General features: G+C 43.5%; 1 protein-coding gene and 1 non-coding gene across 2 annotated transcripts in view; both read left to right on the top strand.

Annotated features, from left to right (window-relative positions):
• Gpat3 (glycerol-3-phosphate acyltransferase 3) overlaps positions 1 to 17,492 on the top strand; it is a 53,115-nt gene that overhangs the window by 7,231 nt on the left and 28,392 nt on the right. The window contains exon 3 of the mRNA XM_028773683.1: positions 4,460 to 4,526. Within this exon, the coding sequence (XP_028629516.1) occupies positions 4,460 to 4,526 (67 nt within the window). The remainder of the gene's footprint in view (positions 1 to 4,459; positions 4,527 to 17,492) is intronic.
• On the top strand, positions 3,001 to 3,102 carry LOC114626371. The gene has a single exon (XR_003712225.1). It is a non-coding gene; the product is annotated as a small nucleolar RNA U13 (small nucleolar RNA).

Raw genomic sequence — 17,492 nt, 5'->3', positions numbered from 1 at the left:
CCAAGCAAGGTGTGTACACAGAGTCCCAAGCAAGGTGTCTACACAGAATCCCAAGCTGTTTTCTACTACAGACTGCCGTTGGCATTGAGGCCTCTTCAACCTTGAAATTTGCTTATCTTATCAGTCTTTGCGGGCCAGACCCTGGGTACTCTTAAATGGGGGGAATCTCATGAGTTTTCTTTTCTTTTCTTAACTTTTTTTTTTTTTTTTTGGTTTTTCGAGACAGGGTTTCTCTGTGTAGCCCTGGCTGTCCTGGAACTCACTCTGTAGACCAGGCTAGCCTCGAACTCTCGAACTCAAAAATCCGCCTGCCTCTGCCTCCCAAGTGCTGGGATTAAAGGCGTGCGCCACCACCGCCCGGCTTATGAGTTTTCAAATGCTCTTTGTGATAGATCTTGTTGTTTGAGGGATGTGATTTTCTATTTGAGGAATGTCACTGCGTATGACAAAATTTTACAGGCCAAGGAGGCTGAACAGTAGAGACTTGCTGTTTCAGGATTCTGGAGACTCCGAGTCTCAGGAGAGGGAGTCCATGGGACTGGTCTCAGGCCTCACTGTGTCTTCACAGTCCACACACATCCCTGATCATTTCTTTCTTTCTTTCTTGTGTGCAGATGTGGGTGCCTTTGTGACATGCATGTAAGGGCCAGCCTTGGGTGTCAGTCCATTTCTTATATTTGAGACGGTGGCTTTTCTGATGTATGTATGAAGTTAGCCAGACAATGAACCTCTGTGGATTCTTCTGTTTCTACATCCCATCTATCCTATAGGAGAGCTGGGATTGCAGCTGTTGCAATACATCTGGCTTTTCTGTGGGTTCTTGGGATTTTAAATCAGACCTTGCCAGATTTGCACAGCAAATGTCTTAACCCACGGAACCATCTCCCTAGCACTGTTCTTTGGTATTTCTTTGTCCAAATTTCTTCTTAGAGGACTACTTATCAGATAAGATTAGGGATCACTCTAAGGGCTTTGTTTTAAAAGATCTTACCTCCAGATATAAATTTTCCATTCTCAACATATGAATTCTGGATCGTACATACTGAACTCTTGCTGCAACTGTTGGTGTCTTCCAAGAAGTGTACTGAATAATTGTTCTAGTCTAAGTTTTATATGAGCTATGAGATTAGGTGTTGAGTTCTAAGAATAATAATGTTTGATTGTTTACACAAATTTATTTTATACCATCTTTGGTTTCCTTAAAAATGATAACAGGTGCCAAAGCTTTAAGGGAAAACTGTGGAAGCTAACCTTTGCCCCGGCTGAGAAAAGACAGGCAGTTCAGCGCCTCCTCCCTCCTACAAGCAAAAGTAGAGAGGATGCAGCCAGATTAAGAGTTAGATCTATCTATCTACTATGTATGATGTATGTATGTATGTATGTATATATGTATGTATGTATCTATCATCTATCTATCTATCTATGTATCTATCTATGTATCTATCTATCATCTATCTATGTATCTATGTATCTATCTATCATCTATCTATCTATCTATCTATCTATCTATCTATCTATCTATCTATCTTCCTGTCAGAGATGGGCTGCTGATGGACAGGCCTCCGTTCTTAGGTGTTCTAAATTAGGTGCAGGTCGCTGCTTGGCTCTGTGCTGTTCCACATAGTCCTGACGGAGTCACACTTCCTGGCCTTCATGCAGATATTCTAGGCTATTTACTCTCTAACCATTGTTCTCTTACTTATTTGAAAAAATAAAGTGTTCAATTTCTCTGTTTAACACAAATGTGAGCCTTTTAGGTGTTTTTGTAGAGTAATAAATTTGCCTTTTTGCCCTTCATTGTGCTTATGCCTAATTATATCTAATTATAAATATCACAGTGCCTTTTGCCTCTTATTTTCCCCTCTCCATTTCCTTTCAAATCAGTCAATTTAGACATTAGTATCAAGGCCAGTTGGTGGTGGGTGCACACAACTTTAATCTCAGTGCCAGGGAGGCAGAAGCACTTCGAGGGCAGCCTGGTAGTTCTAGGACAGCTAGAACTATACATAGAAATTGTGTCTGGAAAAAAAAGATATTGACATCTGAATTGTAATCTTAGATGTCATTTTAATTGCTTTTAATGATAAATTTATATATTCATGTATCTATATCATCTTTATCACTTATATGTATGTATAACTATTATATCTACAAGCTCTATCATCCTTGTTTATAGTTATGTATATATGAATGCATGTATTATATATCTATTATCTATCTTAACCATCTCTCTCTATTATCTATCTATATCTATCTGTGCATGTGTGTATGCATGCATATACATCTATCTATCTATGCATATGTACATATCTATATATCTATATCTATCTATCTATCTCTATCTATCTATCATCTGTAGGTCTATCATCTATGTGCTGCTAAGGATTGAACTCTGGGTCTTGAATGTGCTAGACAAGCACTGTATCACTGAGCCATATTTCCAGCCCTTAATTGCTAAGTTTAAAACTGAACTCCATCAACTTAAAGGGGCAAGGTGCAATATCTGTAGATTCTTTAATGCTATGCTGAAAAAAAAAATCCACTTGCACCTTTTACGGTGTGACGTCAAATGGTAAATAATATTAGAAGTGCATAAGAAATGATGAAGAGGGTGGGCTGTAGCTCAGGTGACAGTGCTTGCCTCGAGTTCCTGAAGCTCTGGATCCAGTCACCAGGATTTTATAACCCAGATGTTTATCATCCTAGTAGGGGCTGGAAGGGTGGGGGAAGGGTTGGGGCATAGGGTGGCGCTAGGAAGGTCTGGTGTTCAAGGCTGAGGGCCTGGGGCGGTCAGTAGTAAGTGCTTGCCTGGAATGCTCCTGGCACAGAGTTCATTTCCTGTTTAGTTTTGTTGTTTTAAAGTTCAAGGTTATCCTTGGCTACTTAAGAGAGTCGAGGCCCTGTATTAGACCCTGTCTCAAAAACAAGCAAACACCAAACCCTAAACCAAAACCAAACAAATGTATGGGAAACCTATGAAGATTTTTTTTTGTGGTTTTTATTTGTTTGTTTAGTGTGTAGTGTGATGACTGCGTGTTCCTGCCACTGTGTGGCATGTGCCCCCCACACCTTGTTATCACACTGGCACAGGACCGTCTGATGGGGACTTGGAGGACTCTGTGACTTTTGGTGTGTGAAACAAATGAGCCTAAGAGGCCATTAAAGCAATCGTGACATTCTCCATTACATTTTGAGTGTATTCAGAGCGAGCCGGCACTTGTTCGTCCTGGTCTTTTACTTCCCCGATGCCCCCCCCCACATTGTCTCTACACATTTTAATAGGTAAGGAACAAAGTAAGATGGTTTTGTGTGTGTGATTCTTAACTGACGTTTTTGCAGTGCTGGGAGTTGAACCCAGGACTTCATGCATGCAAGGCAAGCCCCCTACCACCTGAGCTACACACAGCCCACCCTCTTCACACCTGAGCTACATACAGCCCACCCTCTTCACACCTGAGCTACATACAGCCCACCCTCTTCACACCTGAGCTACATACAGCCCACTCTCTTCACACGTTTCTTATGCATTTCTAGTATTAGTGACCATTTGACATCACATCGTAAAACGTGCAAGTAGATTTTATTTTGTTACTGTTGCTGCTGCTATTATTATTATTATATTTTTGGTTTTTCAAGACAGGGTTTCTCTGTGTAACCCCAGCTGTCCTGGAACTTACTTTTTGACTGGGCTGGCCTCCAACTTACAGAGATCTGCTTGTCTCTGCCTCCAAGTGCTGAGATTAAAGACATGTGCCACCATCTCCTGGCTTCAAGTAGATTTGTTTCAATCCAGCATTTAAGGGATCTATAGATACCCCAACCATTCCCCTCTATTTGGTTTGGTTTGGCTGGTTGGGTTTTGAGTTGGTTTCAGTTTGGTTGGCCTTTCCCAACGCAGACACTGTTGAAGCTGTAATCTTGCTGTTCTCTTCCTGGACATGTTTAACAGTTCTCTTGAGAAGCAACTTATGCATTTACTAGGGCATCGTCAGTGACAACTGTAGAGGCATTCAAAGGACCAGTGTTAATCTCACTGGGTAAGAATAAGACTACCATGAATTTTGGGCATGTGACCTAGCTTCCATGTGACCAAGCACATCCTGTGTGGTTGGAGAAACCAAGCTTGTTTACAGAAGTGAAAACACCTGACCTAGTATTTTTATATGACAGTAGCCGCCAGCATTCCAGGGAGTTATCTGTCCTTGGGCATGGGGGGTTTGCAGGATTATCTGTCCTTGAGTAAGTGGGGCTTTACACGTTAGAGATGTTATTGTTTTATAGATCTCGTAAGCACAGTAATTAAAACTCTTCAGCAATAGTGTATATCAGAGATTCCCTGGAGTATCTCCCTAAGTCAGACAGTGCCCAGCCTTGGTGTTCAAGTTCACGGCTGGGCTGTCTAAGTATGTTTCAGTGTGTCTGTGGAAGAGTTTTAATGAATGCTTCTTGTTTTGAACAGTGGGCCACGTTGCGAATTGAGAAAGGAGCCCCTAAGGAGTCAGTTCTTAAAAACTCAGCTTCTGTGGGTAAGTCTTCCCTTCCTTACTAGTCATTGTTCATATACTCAGACTGAATCGCTTAGTTCCACCCAGTTCCAGTTGGTATATGCAGAGAGTGATGTCTTCTGTAGGCCTCTGGTGATTCATACAGAGAGTGAAGTCTTCTGTAGGCCTCTGGTGATTCATAATTTTGTCCATAACATAGTAGCTGCCTGGGTTTGGATAGAGTTGTTATCAGGAGGATTAGGCAGTATGTGTTAGCTCCTGTGTTCTTCCACATGTTATTTTATTTCCAAGGACATTCAGCTCATTTACATATATCTTACATATTTATATTTTAAACATTATATATTTACATATATATTAAGTATATGGTTCAATCTCCCACAGTGCCAACAAACTCACTACTTATTTGGTTTTGTTTTGGGTGGAGTTTTGTTGTCTCTGTTACATTCTCCAGTTGTTGTAGATTATATGGCTATCTTAATTATTCACAGTTAGGATTTGGATGTTTTATGCATATGTTACTATTGTTTGAGCTTTCTAATCTTTCCATTGGAAATTTTGTTAACTTGAAAATGTCAGTTATTATTACTACTATTATTATTTTGGTTTTTCTGAGATAGGGTTTCTCTGTGTAGCCCTGGCTTCCCTGAAACTCTCTCTGTAGACCAGGCTGGCCTCGAATTCAGTGACTGCCTCCACCTCCCCAGTGCTGGGATTAAAGGTATGTGCACCACCACCTGGCATGGTAATTTTTTTATCTTAGTTTTTTGACATGTCCTGTGACTTCTTGTATATATATGTTTTGATGGTATTAGTAAATCAAAATTCTTTGTTTTACTTTGATCAGTTACATCTTAATTTTCAGACTGAATAATTTGGTCAAAAGGATCAGGTAAGGGCAGTTTGTCAGTTTTTTATCACTGTGACAAGACTCGGGGTGGGCTGCTCTATTCAGGGATAATGGTAGGGTACAACACTCAGCTCTGGGAAGATTCTCCTGCTGGATGATGGAGCCCAAGTGGTAGGTGAGGAGGAGGAAACCGCTCCCTTTGTGAGATGGAAGCAGACAGTGACTCAGGGGTATTGTCACAGGGCAGCAGAGGAAGCACTCACTGTGCGGCACACCGATGACCCAGGGACTCATTCTAGGCTGACATCATAAAACTCCACAGTACTTCAGCGCTGCCACACCGATGACCAGTCCTCTTACATGTGAACCTGTGCAGTTTACACTTAAACCACAGCAGAGACTAATCCGAGTCCTGAGAGTTAGAAGTTGAGGTTCTATCAGGATTCGTTTTAACTTCTAACCAGAGGTTCTCAAAGTATATTCTTTACAATACATTTTACTGCTGAATGCTAATACTGAACAAGAAACAAAAATACAGGCTGGAGAGATGGTTCAGTGGTTTAGACCAAGTAGATGCCAGTAGATTCAGTTCCCAGTACTCATGCTGGGTTCACTACCACCTGTAACTCCAGTTCAAGGGAGAGCTGATACCTCTGGCCTGCACATACCACACACTGACACATAATGAAAAATAATTAAGAGAAATGATAAAGAAATTAAGCTGGGTGGTGGTGGCACACACCTTTAATCCCAGTGTTTAGGAGGAAGGCAGGTAGATCTCAGAGTTTGAGGCCAGCCTGGTCTACAGAGAGAGGCCCAGGACAGCCAGGGCTACACAGAGAAACCTGGTCTTGAAAGACCAAAAACCAAACAACCAAAAACCCCACAACTCTTGTCTGGGAAAGGATTATATCTCACTGGCAGAGTATAGACTTCATGTATGGGAAACTCTAAATTAAATCTCCAGTACCCCCAAATCCCAATAACAACAAAAGTAGATTCTCTAGGAAAAAATGTCTGGAGGCATTATATACGATCCCTTCCTCTGGAAGGGTACAATGGTATGGTGACAAAGGTCTGGAAAAACCCCATAATAAAGAAACATGTTAGCTGGGCATGGTGGATTCAGAACCCTGGAGGCTGAGGTGGGAGGATGGCATATTTGATGCAATCTGGGTTACATAGCTGATTCAAGGCTAGCACAGACTGTGTTAGAAAGACCTTGTTTAAAAAAGTTGGGAAAATTAGAGGAGAAGAGGGAAGGAGGGGGAGGCTTTTATTGAATGCTTTTCTGAGGTTGCTTGACTGCAGTCTTCCTTTCCCATGTAACACAGGACACTTCTTAGCTCCTGGTAGAAGTGAATTAAAAACCAGCCCTTGTTTATTTATATCTCTGAAGAAACCGTTTTAGTTGGAGTGAGAATTCAGACACTAGATTCGCAGGAAGTCAATTTTTACCAAGCAATAAGAAATAGATCACTAGATTAACCAAAAGGATAAGCTTTTCAATGTTTTCAAAAAGCCTGGTGGTAGTCCTTCACCTGTCCTCTCTGATGGAGTATTTGATCCAGCCTTGGATTCCCAAGGGCTGAGATGGCTGTCTCTAAGGTGCAGAGTTTTGTGTTCCCTCCACTGTGCTGCCCACGTGTGATGGCACTTTACCTCAACACCAAATTTAACAAGGAGGAGTTTAAAGGACACCTTGTCATGTACAGCACACACCCTCTTGCACTGCACTTAGTAAGTATACGTAAGCACGATGGAAGTGTCCCCTCCCTCCCTCCCTCCCTCCCTGCCTATTTTCTCCCTGGCTGTGGGAGGTGATTACCATCCATGCATACCTTCCGACTTGGGCCTGGCTGGTGTTGGGCCAGTTCTGCATACACAGGAGACAGGAGCAAGTGGTATGGAGGGTCTGTCGGGTCTCTCGCCCTCTTTGTCTTGATGGACACAACTATATCCTTCACATTCCAGCATCATAGTCTGTAGAAGTAAGTTTTGTTCACCAGATGTAATTGTCATCTCTGAGGCTTACTTCTTTCTGAGGAAGCTCAGCATTTCTAGTCTTTCTGAATGCTGGCTAACTGGCTCAAAGTCCTCTCCAAGGTGACTGAGTCACTCCAGCCTCTCTTAGTTCTCATTGAATTGCTTTGCTTGGCCTCAAGCTGACAATCCGTTCTATCTAATCTTCCAGCTCCTTCTCATTCTCTGGCTTGTTCTTTCTTCATATGCAGCCTATTTTTGTATAATTGTACTAGTAAATCTGCCTTCTCCTCCTCCCCCTTCTCTCTTAAGTTGCCTCTTTCCTGTTTGTTCTCCAGAGAGTTGGGGGTATCCTATCTCTAATTCATTCTGTCAAATCTTTCTCTCATTTGTCACTTTGTCTGCCCCTCAATTAGATGTCACTGTACTTATTGTGTACTAAAAGTGTATCTGTATTCCAGCTGGAGAGATTAATAAATTGTGTCATTCCAGCTGGATCACCACAGATCTAGAAGGTCTTTGGATATGGTGGATCCCTTTCCAGAACAGCCATGTTGCTGGATTTAAATTCCTTTACAATAGATGGCTTAGAATTGGCCTGGGCAGTTGTTCCAGATGCTACACCTACTCTTTATAGGAGCTTAAGCCGTCACTCATTTTGAATGACTTACTTTTGTTTCCAGTTACAGGTTTTTTTTTTTTTTTGGTTTTTCGAGACAGGGTCTCTCTGTGTAGCCCTGGCTGTCCTGGAACTCACTCTGTAGACCAGGCTGGCCTCGAACTCAGAAATCCGCCTGCCTCTGCCTCCCAAGTGCTGGGATTAAAGCCGTGCACCACCACTGCCGAGCTACAGTTTTTTCTAACTATAATAAAAATGTAGAAAAATCTTGCCCCTCTGATTTAGTGTTAAAACAGGTGAGTGGTTAGGTACTTTTAAGAAGAGATGTATCATCTGAAGGGTTGTACATGATGAACTGCAGAGGTGGTCGGCTGTTGGAGCTGTGGCTCTTAGTTGGCAGAGGGCTTGCCTGGCACTCAGGAGGCCCAGACTTTGATCCCCAGCACTACACTAAAGGAAGTGGCGTTCCTTGTAATCAATCCTAAGCACTCAGGATGGTAAAGGCAGAAGGAACAGATGTTCAACACAATCCTTGACTAGAGTTTGAAGCCAGCCTGGGCTACATAAGACCCCCAAAGGAAAGAGTGGGAGAAAAGTGTGTCATAATGTACAGTAAGGCTAGCATCAATGAAATTTGCTATATTTAAATCAGAATGGCTGTCCTTTAGCCTGTGAAATCAGAATAAACCTTCAAAGGTATTGAACATCTATGATATCTAAGCTTGGCATGTGATCCTAAGTTCATTAAAATGTGGTGTCTGTCTGGAGATATCATCCCTAGGCCACTATGACAGGTGTTAGGTGAATGAGCCAAAGACAATGTAAGGGCATCCTTGTTAATATGCATTAATCCACGGTTGTATGCTGTGTACCTCTGCCCCACTTCTGACTCTATGCTTAGGAAACCTGCACTTATGGGGGTGTGGCCTGTTGATCCATCCTGTGTTTGCAGTCATTGGGGAAGTGGTGTCACAATCCTAGACAGACAGTAGAAGGTGACAAAACACTCAGAGCTCTCGTATGCTTGGCTGGTGTAATCTTCCGTCTGTGGAGCATCATGTCTCTGTACTGAAGCCAATGGAAGCACAAGGCAGTGGGTAGCCAGCCAGCTCAGGCAAAGGTCACAGGCAGTGTCACAGGCAGGCCTGGGGCCCTGGGTGGCATGATATTTGACATGCCTCTGAGTTACACAGAGGTGCTGATCGGCTAGGCAGGGGTGATAACTGTCCTCTGTACACTCACACAGATTCTTTCTGCTGCTTTTTACTTAATGAAACACATTTCATAACACATCAGGTCTCTGTACCTGCAAAGTGCCTGTTGTATTCTATTTCTTCTCTGCTGTTATTATATAAGCTGTCTGCAAGTGAATATCATCTTCATTGAGCCTTGATTGGGCTCAGCTATGCTCATGAGTACGATAGAGGTGTTTGTTGTTAACATGTAGGTTAACCCCTTCAGGTCCTGTTACACTGGCATTCAGTTGCTGGGAATATAACCACTCCTTTCCTCCAGGATCACATGTATTCCACAGACACACTGAGGATAAAGGGCGAGACAGAGGAGGAAGGCCAACAGCTCCTGTGTTCCTTTCTATCACCTTGACCACAGGCCTCTGAGATGTGGTATAATTGAGATCTTAGGAACTTTCATTTTAACTTGTTATAAATAGTGAAAGACTTTTAAGACTTAGGGAAAATTATTATTATTATTTTAATATAAAGATAGGGTCTCTCTGTGTATCCCTGGATGGCTTGGAATTTTCTATGTAGACCAGGCTGGCCTCAGATCCACTTGTCTCTGCCTTCTGAGTGCTGAGATTAAAGGTGTGTGCCACCTCACCTGGCAGCCCAGAAAAGCTAGCTACTGGCTTCACTCTGGAAACTTGATTGATTCCAGTACAAGGTTAGGCTTGAACTGGTCATTTTGCATAAGTGTAAATTCTTGTGAAGTTTTAATGGCAGCAGGTGAATTACATTAAGTGTCTTATGGCTCTAGGATACTAACATGGTTATCACCCAGAGTCAGCTGGTATGAGGGAAGCACGGTGATCTGAGAGTGAGTCACACAGGCCAGTGCTGTGCTGAGCGGGGCAGTCATCTGGCCCTTCCCGGGAACCTGCTTCTGGCATTCCCTGATTCACTGCGAGGAATGCATGTGACCTCACAGCTCCACCTGCCAGGACCTGGGAAGCTTTGGGGTTGCCCAGCCTACTCAGCTCACTGCTACAGTTCTCTGCAGCTTTGCATCTTAGACCCATGGCCTCTGCTCATCAAAGCCCTCAGCAGGAACAAAGCGCTCAGGTGAATTTAATGTGGTGCAGAGAGTTCAGAGAGAATGCAGGTTGCCTAGCATTTCCTTATTTTCCTTCTGGAATTCTTACTAGGAGGTATTTGGCTAACCATATTGGTAGACTATACACGTCAGTTATGTTACATTAGTAATCTATTAAGTTCACAAGAGAATATGGGACAATATTTTGACAACAGAAATTTGCCAAAGTTCTCCATTGCTTTGGAGCTGTAGTACACAGTATAGTATGGAGGAACCATGCAGTAAGGGGGTTGAGGGAGGCTTGTTCCTGTTGCACAGGAAGCAAAGAGAGGAGAGATGGAGCGGGGGAAGATGTATCTCAGTGTTTCCTCTAAGGGCTTAACTGTAAGTGGCCAAATTTCCTTCTATTAGGCCCTGTCTCCTAAAGAGTCCACAAACTCCCAATAACACTGTAAGCTGATGACCAAGCCAATAAGAAATGGCCCTTTGTGGGGCATCTTAGTCAACCTTCAACCATAGCAGGAGATGGGTTGAAGTTTTTATTTTTTTTTAAATCATGGCCAGATGTGTACCTGTGTTTGTTAGTGATGTAGCTCAGTTGGTAGAATGTTTGTCCAGCATACACACAGCCCTGGGTTCATTCCCCAGCCTCACATAGACTGGGTGTACATTCCTTTCCCCTCTGAGACACCAACTCCCTGGCCCTTTTTGAATGAGGAATCTGATGAACGTAGTCTTAAAGGATGGAAACTAGGTCCCTGCCTCGGGGGGGGGGGGGGGTTGATTGAATTCTTGTCTCCCGCAAAACACACCTTCCTTTAGCCTCACTGGTGTTGGAACTAAACTGGAGAAACAAAGCCGTTGTTGACGTAAGTGTATTACTCAGGGTTGCTGGGCTTGTGAACCTCCGCACTGCAGGTGTTTTAGACCGGGCGCCTGGGTAATGTGTTGTTGTTGTTGTTGTGTCGGGAGCAGTCTCCTACTTGTCAGTGCTTAGCAGCATTCCTGCCTCATGCCGAACAGTGATGTGCACCCGCCTGGCAACCAGGAATGTGTGCTGACCGTCCTGTGTCCACCCTGATTGTCAGCTACTGTATTACAATGCTGTGTTCAGCTAATGTATATAGCATGACTAACATGGCTGATATTTTGTGTCTAATAGAACTTGGTTTCCAGTTTTCAGTGGCTGGTCTGGAGAATGAAGGGGTGTCAGGACTGTATGGGTGGAAGAGGGTAGACTGTGTGGTTCGTGTGGTTAGCATGTCAGTGGAGAACACTTGCACACAAGGAAGCATGGTCCTTAAGGAAAGGTGGAGGAGGGTTAGGCCTTTCCAACTCTATCTCATAACCCAATGAGAATGCATTGTGTGTCTAGGTCTCTTCCTAGAGCCAAGGATTTGATCAACATTAAAGTAGATGAGAGACTTAAACATCTCTGGCTTATTTGTTCCAAATGCCTGTGTGTCTGCTGCCCCCACTCTCAGACTGATCATTTGAGAACTATGCACATTATTTATATGGAGCAAGCCTTACTAGCCCACTTTCTGGATAAAGAAACTGAGAGGAAACTCAAGCATTTTGATCCAGATCACACCTCAAGTCAAGGCAGTCTGAAACAGAATCCCAGGCTGCCCCTGATAAACACTCCCCCCCCCCCCCCACGAATCCTGCTGTTCTCTTCTTGTTCCTACTTCCCACCCACTGCTTGAGGTGACTCTAAACATCTCCTTCTGCCTTTGTCACTGTCACCTAACAAGAAATGATCATGTGCCCCCATCTCCACCTCTTTCCTGACTTTAGTATACAATCTTGAGAACCCCTGATGGTATCATCGCTAGGTCTTCGCTGTACCAATGGAATGGTTGGTGGCTGGAGACCCTGCATAGCTTCAGGGTGGGGCTGATGACCTTTAATCCAACCCCAGGGGATAGGGACTGTGCTAGTTAAACCATGACCAGGGCAGTTTGTGGAAAGAAGAGTTTATTTGTGCTCACTGTTTCAGAGGGATAAGAGTACATCGAGACCGGGAGGCGTGGCAGCAAGTGGCAGGCACGCAGGCGCAGGAAGCTGAGCTCTTGTCTTGAACAGCGTGAAGCAGAGAGTGAACTGGAGTTGGGGTAAAGCTTTAAACTTGCAGCCCAGCCCCAGTGCCGGGCTTCTTCCAGCAGAGTGCTGCTTTGTAAGCTTTCTTGAACAGCGCTGCCAACTGGGGGACTAATTGTTCAAATGCCTGAGTTTATGGGGGACATTTCTCATTCAAACTCCTACAAAAACTAGTGGCTACAGTCAGTAATTATGTGTAATGATATAATTAATTATGCCTATCTAATGAGGCCTCCACAAATCTCCAACAAATAGGGTTTAAAGAGCTCCCTGGAGACATCCCATTCCAGAGGATGGACATGCCCATGCTTGAGACCCTTCTGAACCTTGCGCTATGTGTTCCTTCATCTGGCTGTTCATGTGTATCCATTAAAATATCCCTCTAGTAATGGGCACTGGCAGGTAGGGCACAATCTTGGTTCTGCAGTCATTCCTACAGATGGCTGACCCTGAGAAGGGAACTTTGTGTATCCCTAGTATAGCCTCTTCTTTAGAGGTGTCAGGAACTGATGTGGTCACCTGAAGTGGTTTTGTGAAACTGAACTCTTAAACACTTGTATCTGATTTGACTCCATACCTTCAATCCCAGCACTTGAGAGGTAGAGCCAGGCAGATCTCTTAGTTCCAGGACAGCCTGGTCCACACAGAATTCCAGGACAGTCAGGGCTACATAGAGAGATCCTGTTTCAAAACAAAACAAAACAAAACAAAACAAAACAACAACAAAACAACAACAAAACAAAAAAAACAAACCAAAACAAACAACAACAAAAAATTTAGTGTTGGGCTCTCAGGTGAGTTTGAGGCTGGCTTGGTCAACAAGGTGAATTCCAGGTTAGCCAGAACTCAGATCCTATCTCTCTCTCAAAAAAATTGACCTTTTCATTTTACAGTTGAGGAACACTACAGATGTACCAGACCATAAAGTCTAACATTTTTTATTGATTTGCTGGCTTAGTCTGCAAGGGAGCCTTACAGATGTTGCCATTTTGTAGAATTTCTTGTTTGAGTTAACTGTATCAATCAACACATTTGGTGTGGCCTGTCAGCAAGTGTATTGAGTGAGTTGTTCAATTGGAATTTTGCTTATTAATCCAAGTGCTTCTTGCTTTCTCTGTGGTGTTGACTGACATCTGATTACAGTGTAACAACACATCTTTCTTTCGTGCTTCAAAACACAGGGTTAATTCCATAAGTAATCCTCATATATTTGAGTTAAAGAGATCTTCATTTTATGGTCATCATTGGTTGTTTTATAAGTATCCTCCATTGAGCATACAGTGACTAAGAAGGAAATAGATTTTTCTCAGCGAATGTTTTCAGTAAAAGAGTAAATTTCTAATACTTTTCTCTTAGCATGAGTTTTAGAATATTTTGGCTTATATAATAGAACATGACAGTTTGGATGGTTTAGAAGCAATAGAAATTTATTTTTCTTATTTCCAGAGACTAGGTATTTCTGTTCACGGGTCATAGCTAGAGCCTTATTGCTATCCCCTTAAGTGACAGAAGGGGTAAGGGATTTTTCTGAGGTCTTATGTGTGTGAAGTGATATGTGTATGTGCTATGTGTGTGATATGTGTGTGATGTATGTGTATATAGTTGATTGTTCTTGACAGATGTACAACCTTTGTAAAAATAGGCCTATAGAAGGTACATTACTGGAATTAAGCATTTGAGTCTTTTCATTCCAGGGGACAGGGCCAACATACCCATTCACCATCACCCTGGAGACACCCCTAGCTGATGAGATCTGTCACTAGACCAAGATATCCTCAGCATTTACAGTCCTGCAGACAGAGGTTCTGTTAGCTAATGTGAAGCTGGCTCTCTTGATGGAGCCCTTGTCCTAGCTCGTAGATGACGTCACCATCTTGGAGAGTACCTGGGTTTTGGCACATACTTGGTTTTATTGCTTGAGGTTATATCGATCAGCTTGACATAATTGAAAGTACAATGTAGTTTATTGCATGCTCTTAAATTGACCATGTTTAAAAACTATACAGAACAACAGAATTTAAAGTCATCTTGGGTCCTGGGAGTGTAGCTAAGTGGTAAAGCATATGCTTAACATACAAAGGCCCTGGGCTCCTTACTTACTAAAAATAGTTAAAATAAATCTTGGTGGTTTTGATTGGACTGGGGCCTTCATTTTACCTAATTTACCCAAGGATACATTATTTCCCCAAGGGGACATTCGGGTCCCCTCTCCAGGTTCTTAGTCTTATTAATAAAATAATTTAAGAATGGACTTAAGGGCTGGAGAGATGGCAGTTAATAGCACTGATTGTTCATGCAGAAGACCTGAGTTCGATTCCCAGCACCCACAAAGTGGCTCTCAACCATGGTAATTTCAGTTCTAGGGGATCTTCTGGCTTCCAAGGGCACCATTTGATTCTCCTCTCTATTTTCCTGTGTGTGTGTGTGTGTGGGGGGGGGGAATAACAGATTTAAATGGGAGCTGGACAACAATTTTAGAGTTTAAAAGAAAAACACCACAGAGCAGCAGGCAGACAAGCTGTAAGTCCCAGCAGCTGCATGGAGGAGGAGAATAGAGAGGAAAAGGAAAAATAATCAGGCTATTCAAGCCATTATGGATGCCAGACAAGCAGGCACATGGCAGCTTTATAAAAAGAGAAAGAAAGACAAAGTATCAGAACAACAACAACAAAAATACTTGTGTTTTAGTCAGTATCTGGAAGAAAGATGGAAAGGAGGAAGAGGAAGAAGAGGAGGAAGAGGAGGAGGAGGAGGAGGAGAAGGAGAAGAAAGGAAAAGTTGTTTCTTTCTGAGTCAGTACTCTGAAGCAGCTTGTGGCTGCGTGGTCTGTAGGGGTTGAATTTCAGGGAAGGAAAAGATAGGATGTTATTAAAGGGGAAAATTACACCATCTATCTCTTTAGCATGGTTTTAGATGAGCTGCCTGCCTAGGTGTGATTCCCTTGGCCAGGTGATCTAGCTGGCTCAGCTGGAATGTTAGGTATGCACTCAGGGCAGACATTCTAGTCTCTTGACCAGGAGTACCTCCCACCCCCAGTGAGCGCACGGATACTCTAGAGACATGCTTGGGTACATGATAGAGAAGAGCTTGCTACAAAATGTCAGGGGAAGAAAAATAGCTACTGGTGAAAGACAAGGCAAAGCTAGAACCTAGAAAGATGCAGATGATGTGCAATGACAGGCTGTGACAGGCTGCCTCTGCCTCCCAAGTGCTGGGATGAAAGGTGTGCGCCACCACCACCTGGCTTTTTAAAAAAGATTTATTTATTTATTTATTTTATGTATTCACCATTCCTCTCTTCAGACACACCAGAAGAGGGCATCAGAGCCCATTAAAGATGGTTGTGAGCCACCATGTGGTTGCTGGGACTTGAACTCAGGACCTCTGGAAGAACAGTCAGTGCTCTTAACCGCTGAGCCATCTCTCCAGCCCAGATCCTGAATTCTTAATAGCTAGTGAGCCTATCAGAAACGGGGAGCTTCTGATTCAAAGAGACCTTATCCCAAGGCATAAGGGGGAAAGCGCGCGCGCGCACACACACACACACACACACACACACACACACACGCACACGCACGCACCCCAAAACAGAAATGAACAGGATCTGAGATGGCTGTTATCAAATCCAAGAGAAAAAGAGGGATTACTCCTTAAACTTGTTTAACTTTTAGGGGGAGCGGACTTTACTTTTCTGCATTTCCCTAAGAGATGGAGCATAAAGGCTGGCTTAAATCAAAATCAAATCATTAAATTGTATGTAAGGGAAATCTCCTTATTGGTTAAAAATGATCAGGTTAATACATTAGACAGTTAAGGATTGTGAACCTTGTTAAATAATGAAACTCTTTGTGTTTTAAAAAATAATCCTGGCTGGGGAGATGGCTCACTTCTCAAGGGTGTGGATTGCTTTCAGAGAAGATCTGTGTGGTTCTTAGCACCCACATTTTGCACTTTACAACCACCTGTTCCTCCAACCTCAGGGAAATGTGATGACCTGGCCCCCACAAGCTCTTGAACTCCCACGCTCATGTGTACCTACATGACAATTATGTTAAACTTTATTTTATTTTGAAATTGTGTGTGTGTGTTTGCCTGTGTTTGGTATGTGCACATGAATGCAGGTGCCTTCATAGGCCAGAAGAGGACAGCAGAGTCCCTGGAGCTGGAGTGAAGCAGTTGTGAGTTATAGCCACCATATGGGCACTGGGGACTGGACTTTGATCCCCTGGAAGCAGAGCAAACATTCTTTACCAGTGAGCCATCTTTCCAATCCCTTTTCATTTTTTTTAATAGTCCTTGTTGACTTGGTTGGAGTAAATTCTCTATGAGAAATTTAAGATTCTTCTGTGGGCTGTGTTTACCTGTGCAGTGGTGGGCTCACCTGTAGGAGGTGGCTCACTTGTTCCATAGGCCTAGGAAACCACAAAGATATTGAATTCTTGCTCCTTTTCTCTAAGAGATTTGTGGCATTTCCCACCTCTCTTTTTCTCTCTGACGCTCTTAGTTAAACTCCCCCCAACCCCCCTTCAAAATAAATAAGAAGAGGAGTCAGTGTCTGTGGGACTGCGTGAGGGTATCCTGGGTCATGGTTGAGCAGGTACTTAGAACCCCTGAGATTCTCTGTGGAATTCTGCGTGAGAACCGGCAGGAGTTCGGTCCCTCCCATCATCTAGGATCCTGAAAAACAGTCACATAGATCTCCATAGAGTCACATAGGCCAGGCTATAGGCCTCAGGCCCTAGAGATTTACATACTAATGAAGGCCAGAGGGCAGAGCAAATTAAACATTCCTCCCCCAGATCCTCCCCCTTTCTCCCTCCCTATATAACTCGGGACTGCCCTGAGTTTTGGGGGGGTACACCTAGATCTATCTATTATCCACCATGACAATAAACCTTTTTGGAACCAAGGACTTCCTCGTGTTACTGGGGCCTGCCGCCGCCAAGGCCCTCAGGCCGCTGGAACCATAGGATCTTCCTCCCTAATGTGGGACCTGCCACAGAGGCAGAAGCCCCTCCGGGGCTTGCGCTGCCCATGGCAGCCTTTTTAAATTTTCCCCACAAGTGTCAGAGCAGGCTGTGCCCAGAGACGGTGGGGCACCTGAGTGTGCTTCTGTGTTAAGGAGTCAGTGTCAGAGCAGGCTGTGCCCAGAGACGGT

Source organism: Grammomys surdaster, unplaced genomic scaffold (assembly GCF_004785775.1).
Source record: "Grammomys surdaster isolate TR1022 unplaced genomic scaffold, NIH_TR_1.0 233, whole genome shotgun sequence".
Lineage (NCBI taxonomy): Eukaryota > Metazoa > Chordata > Mammalia > Rodentia > Muridae > Grammomys > Grammomys surdaster.
The sequence above is the reverse complement of the archived record's forward strand: the minus strand, read 5'-3'. Positions and strand labels throughout refer to the sequence as shown.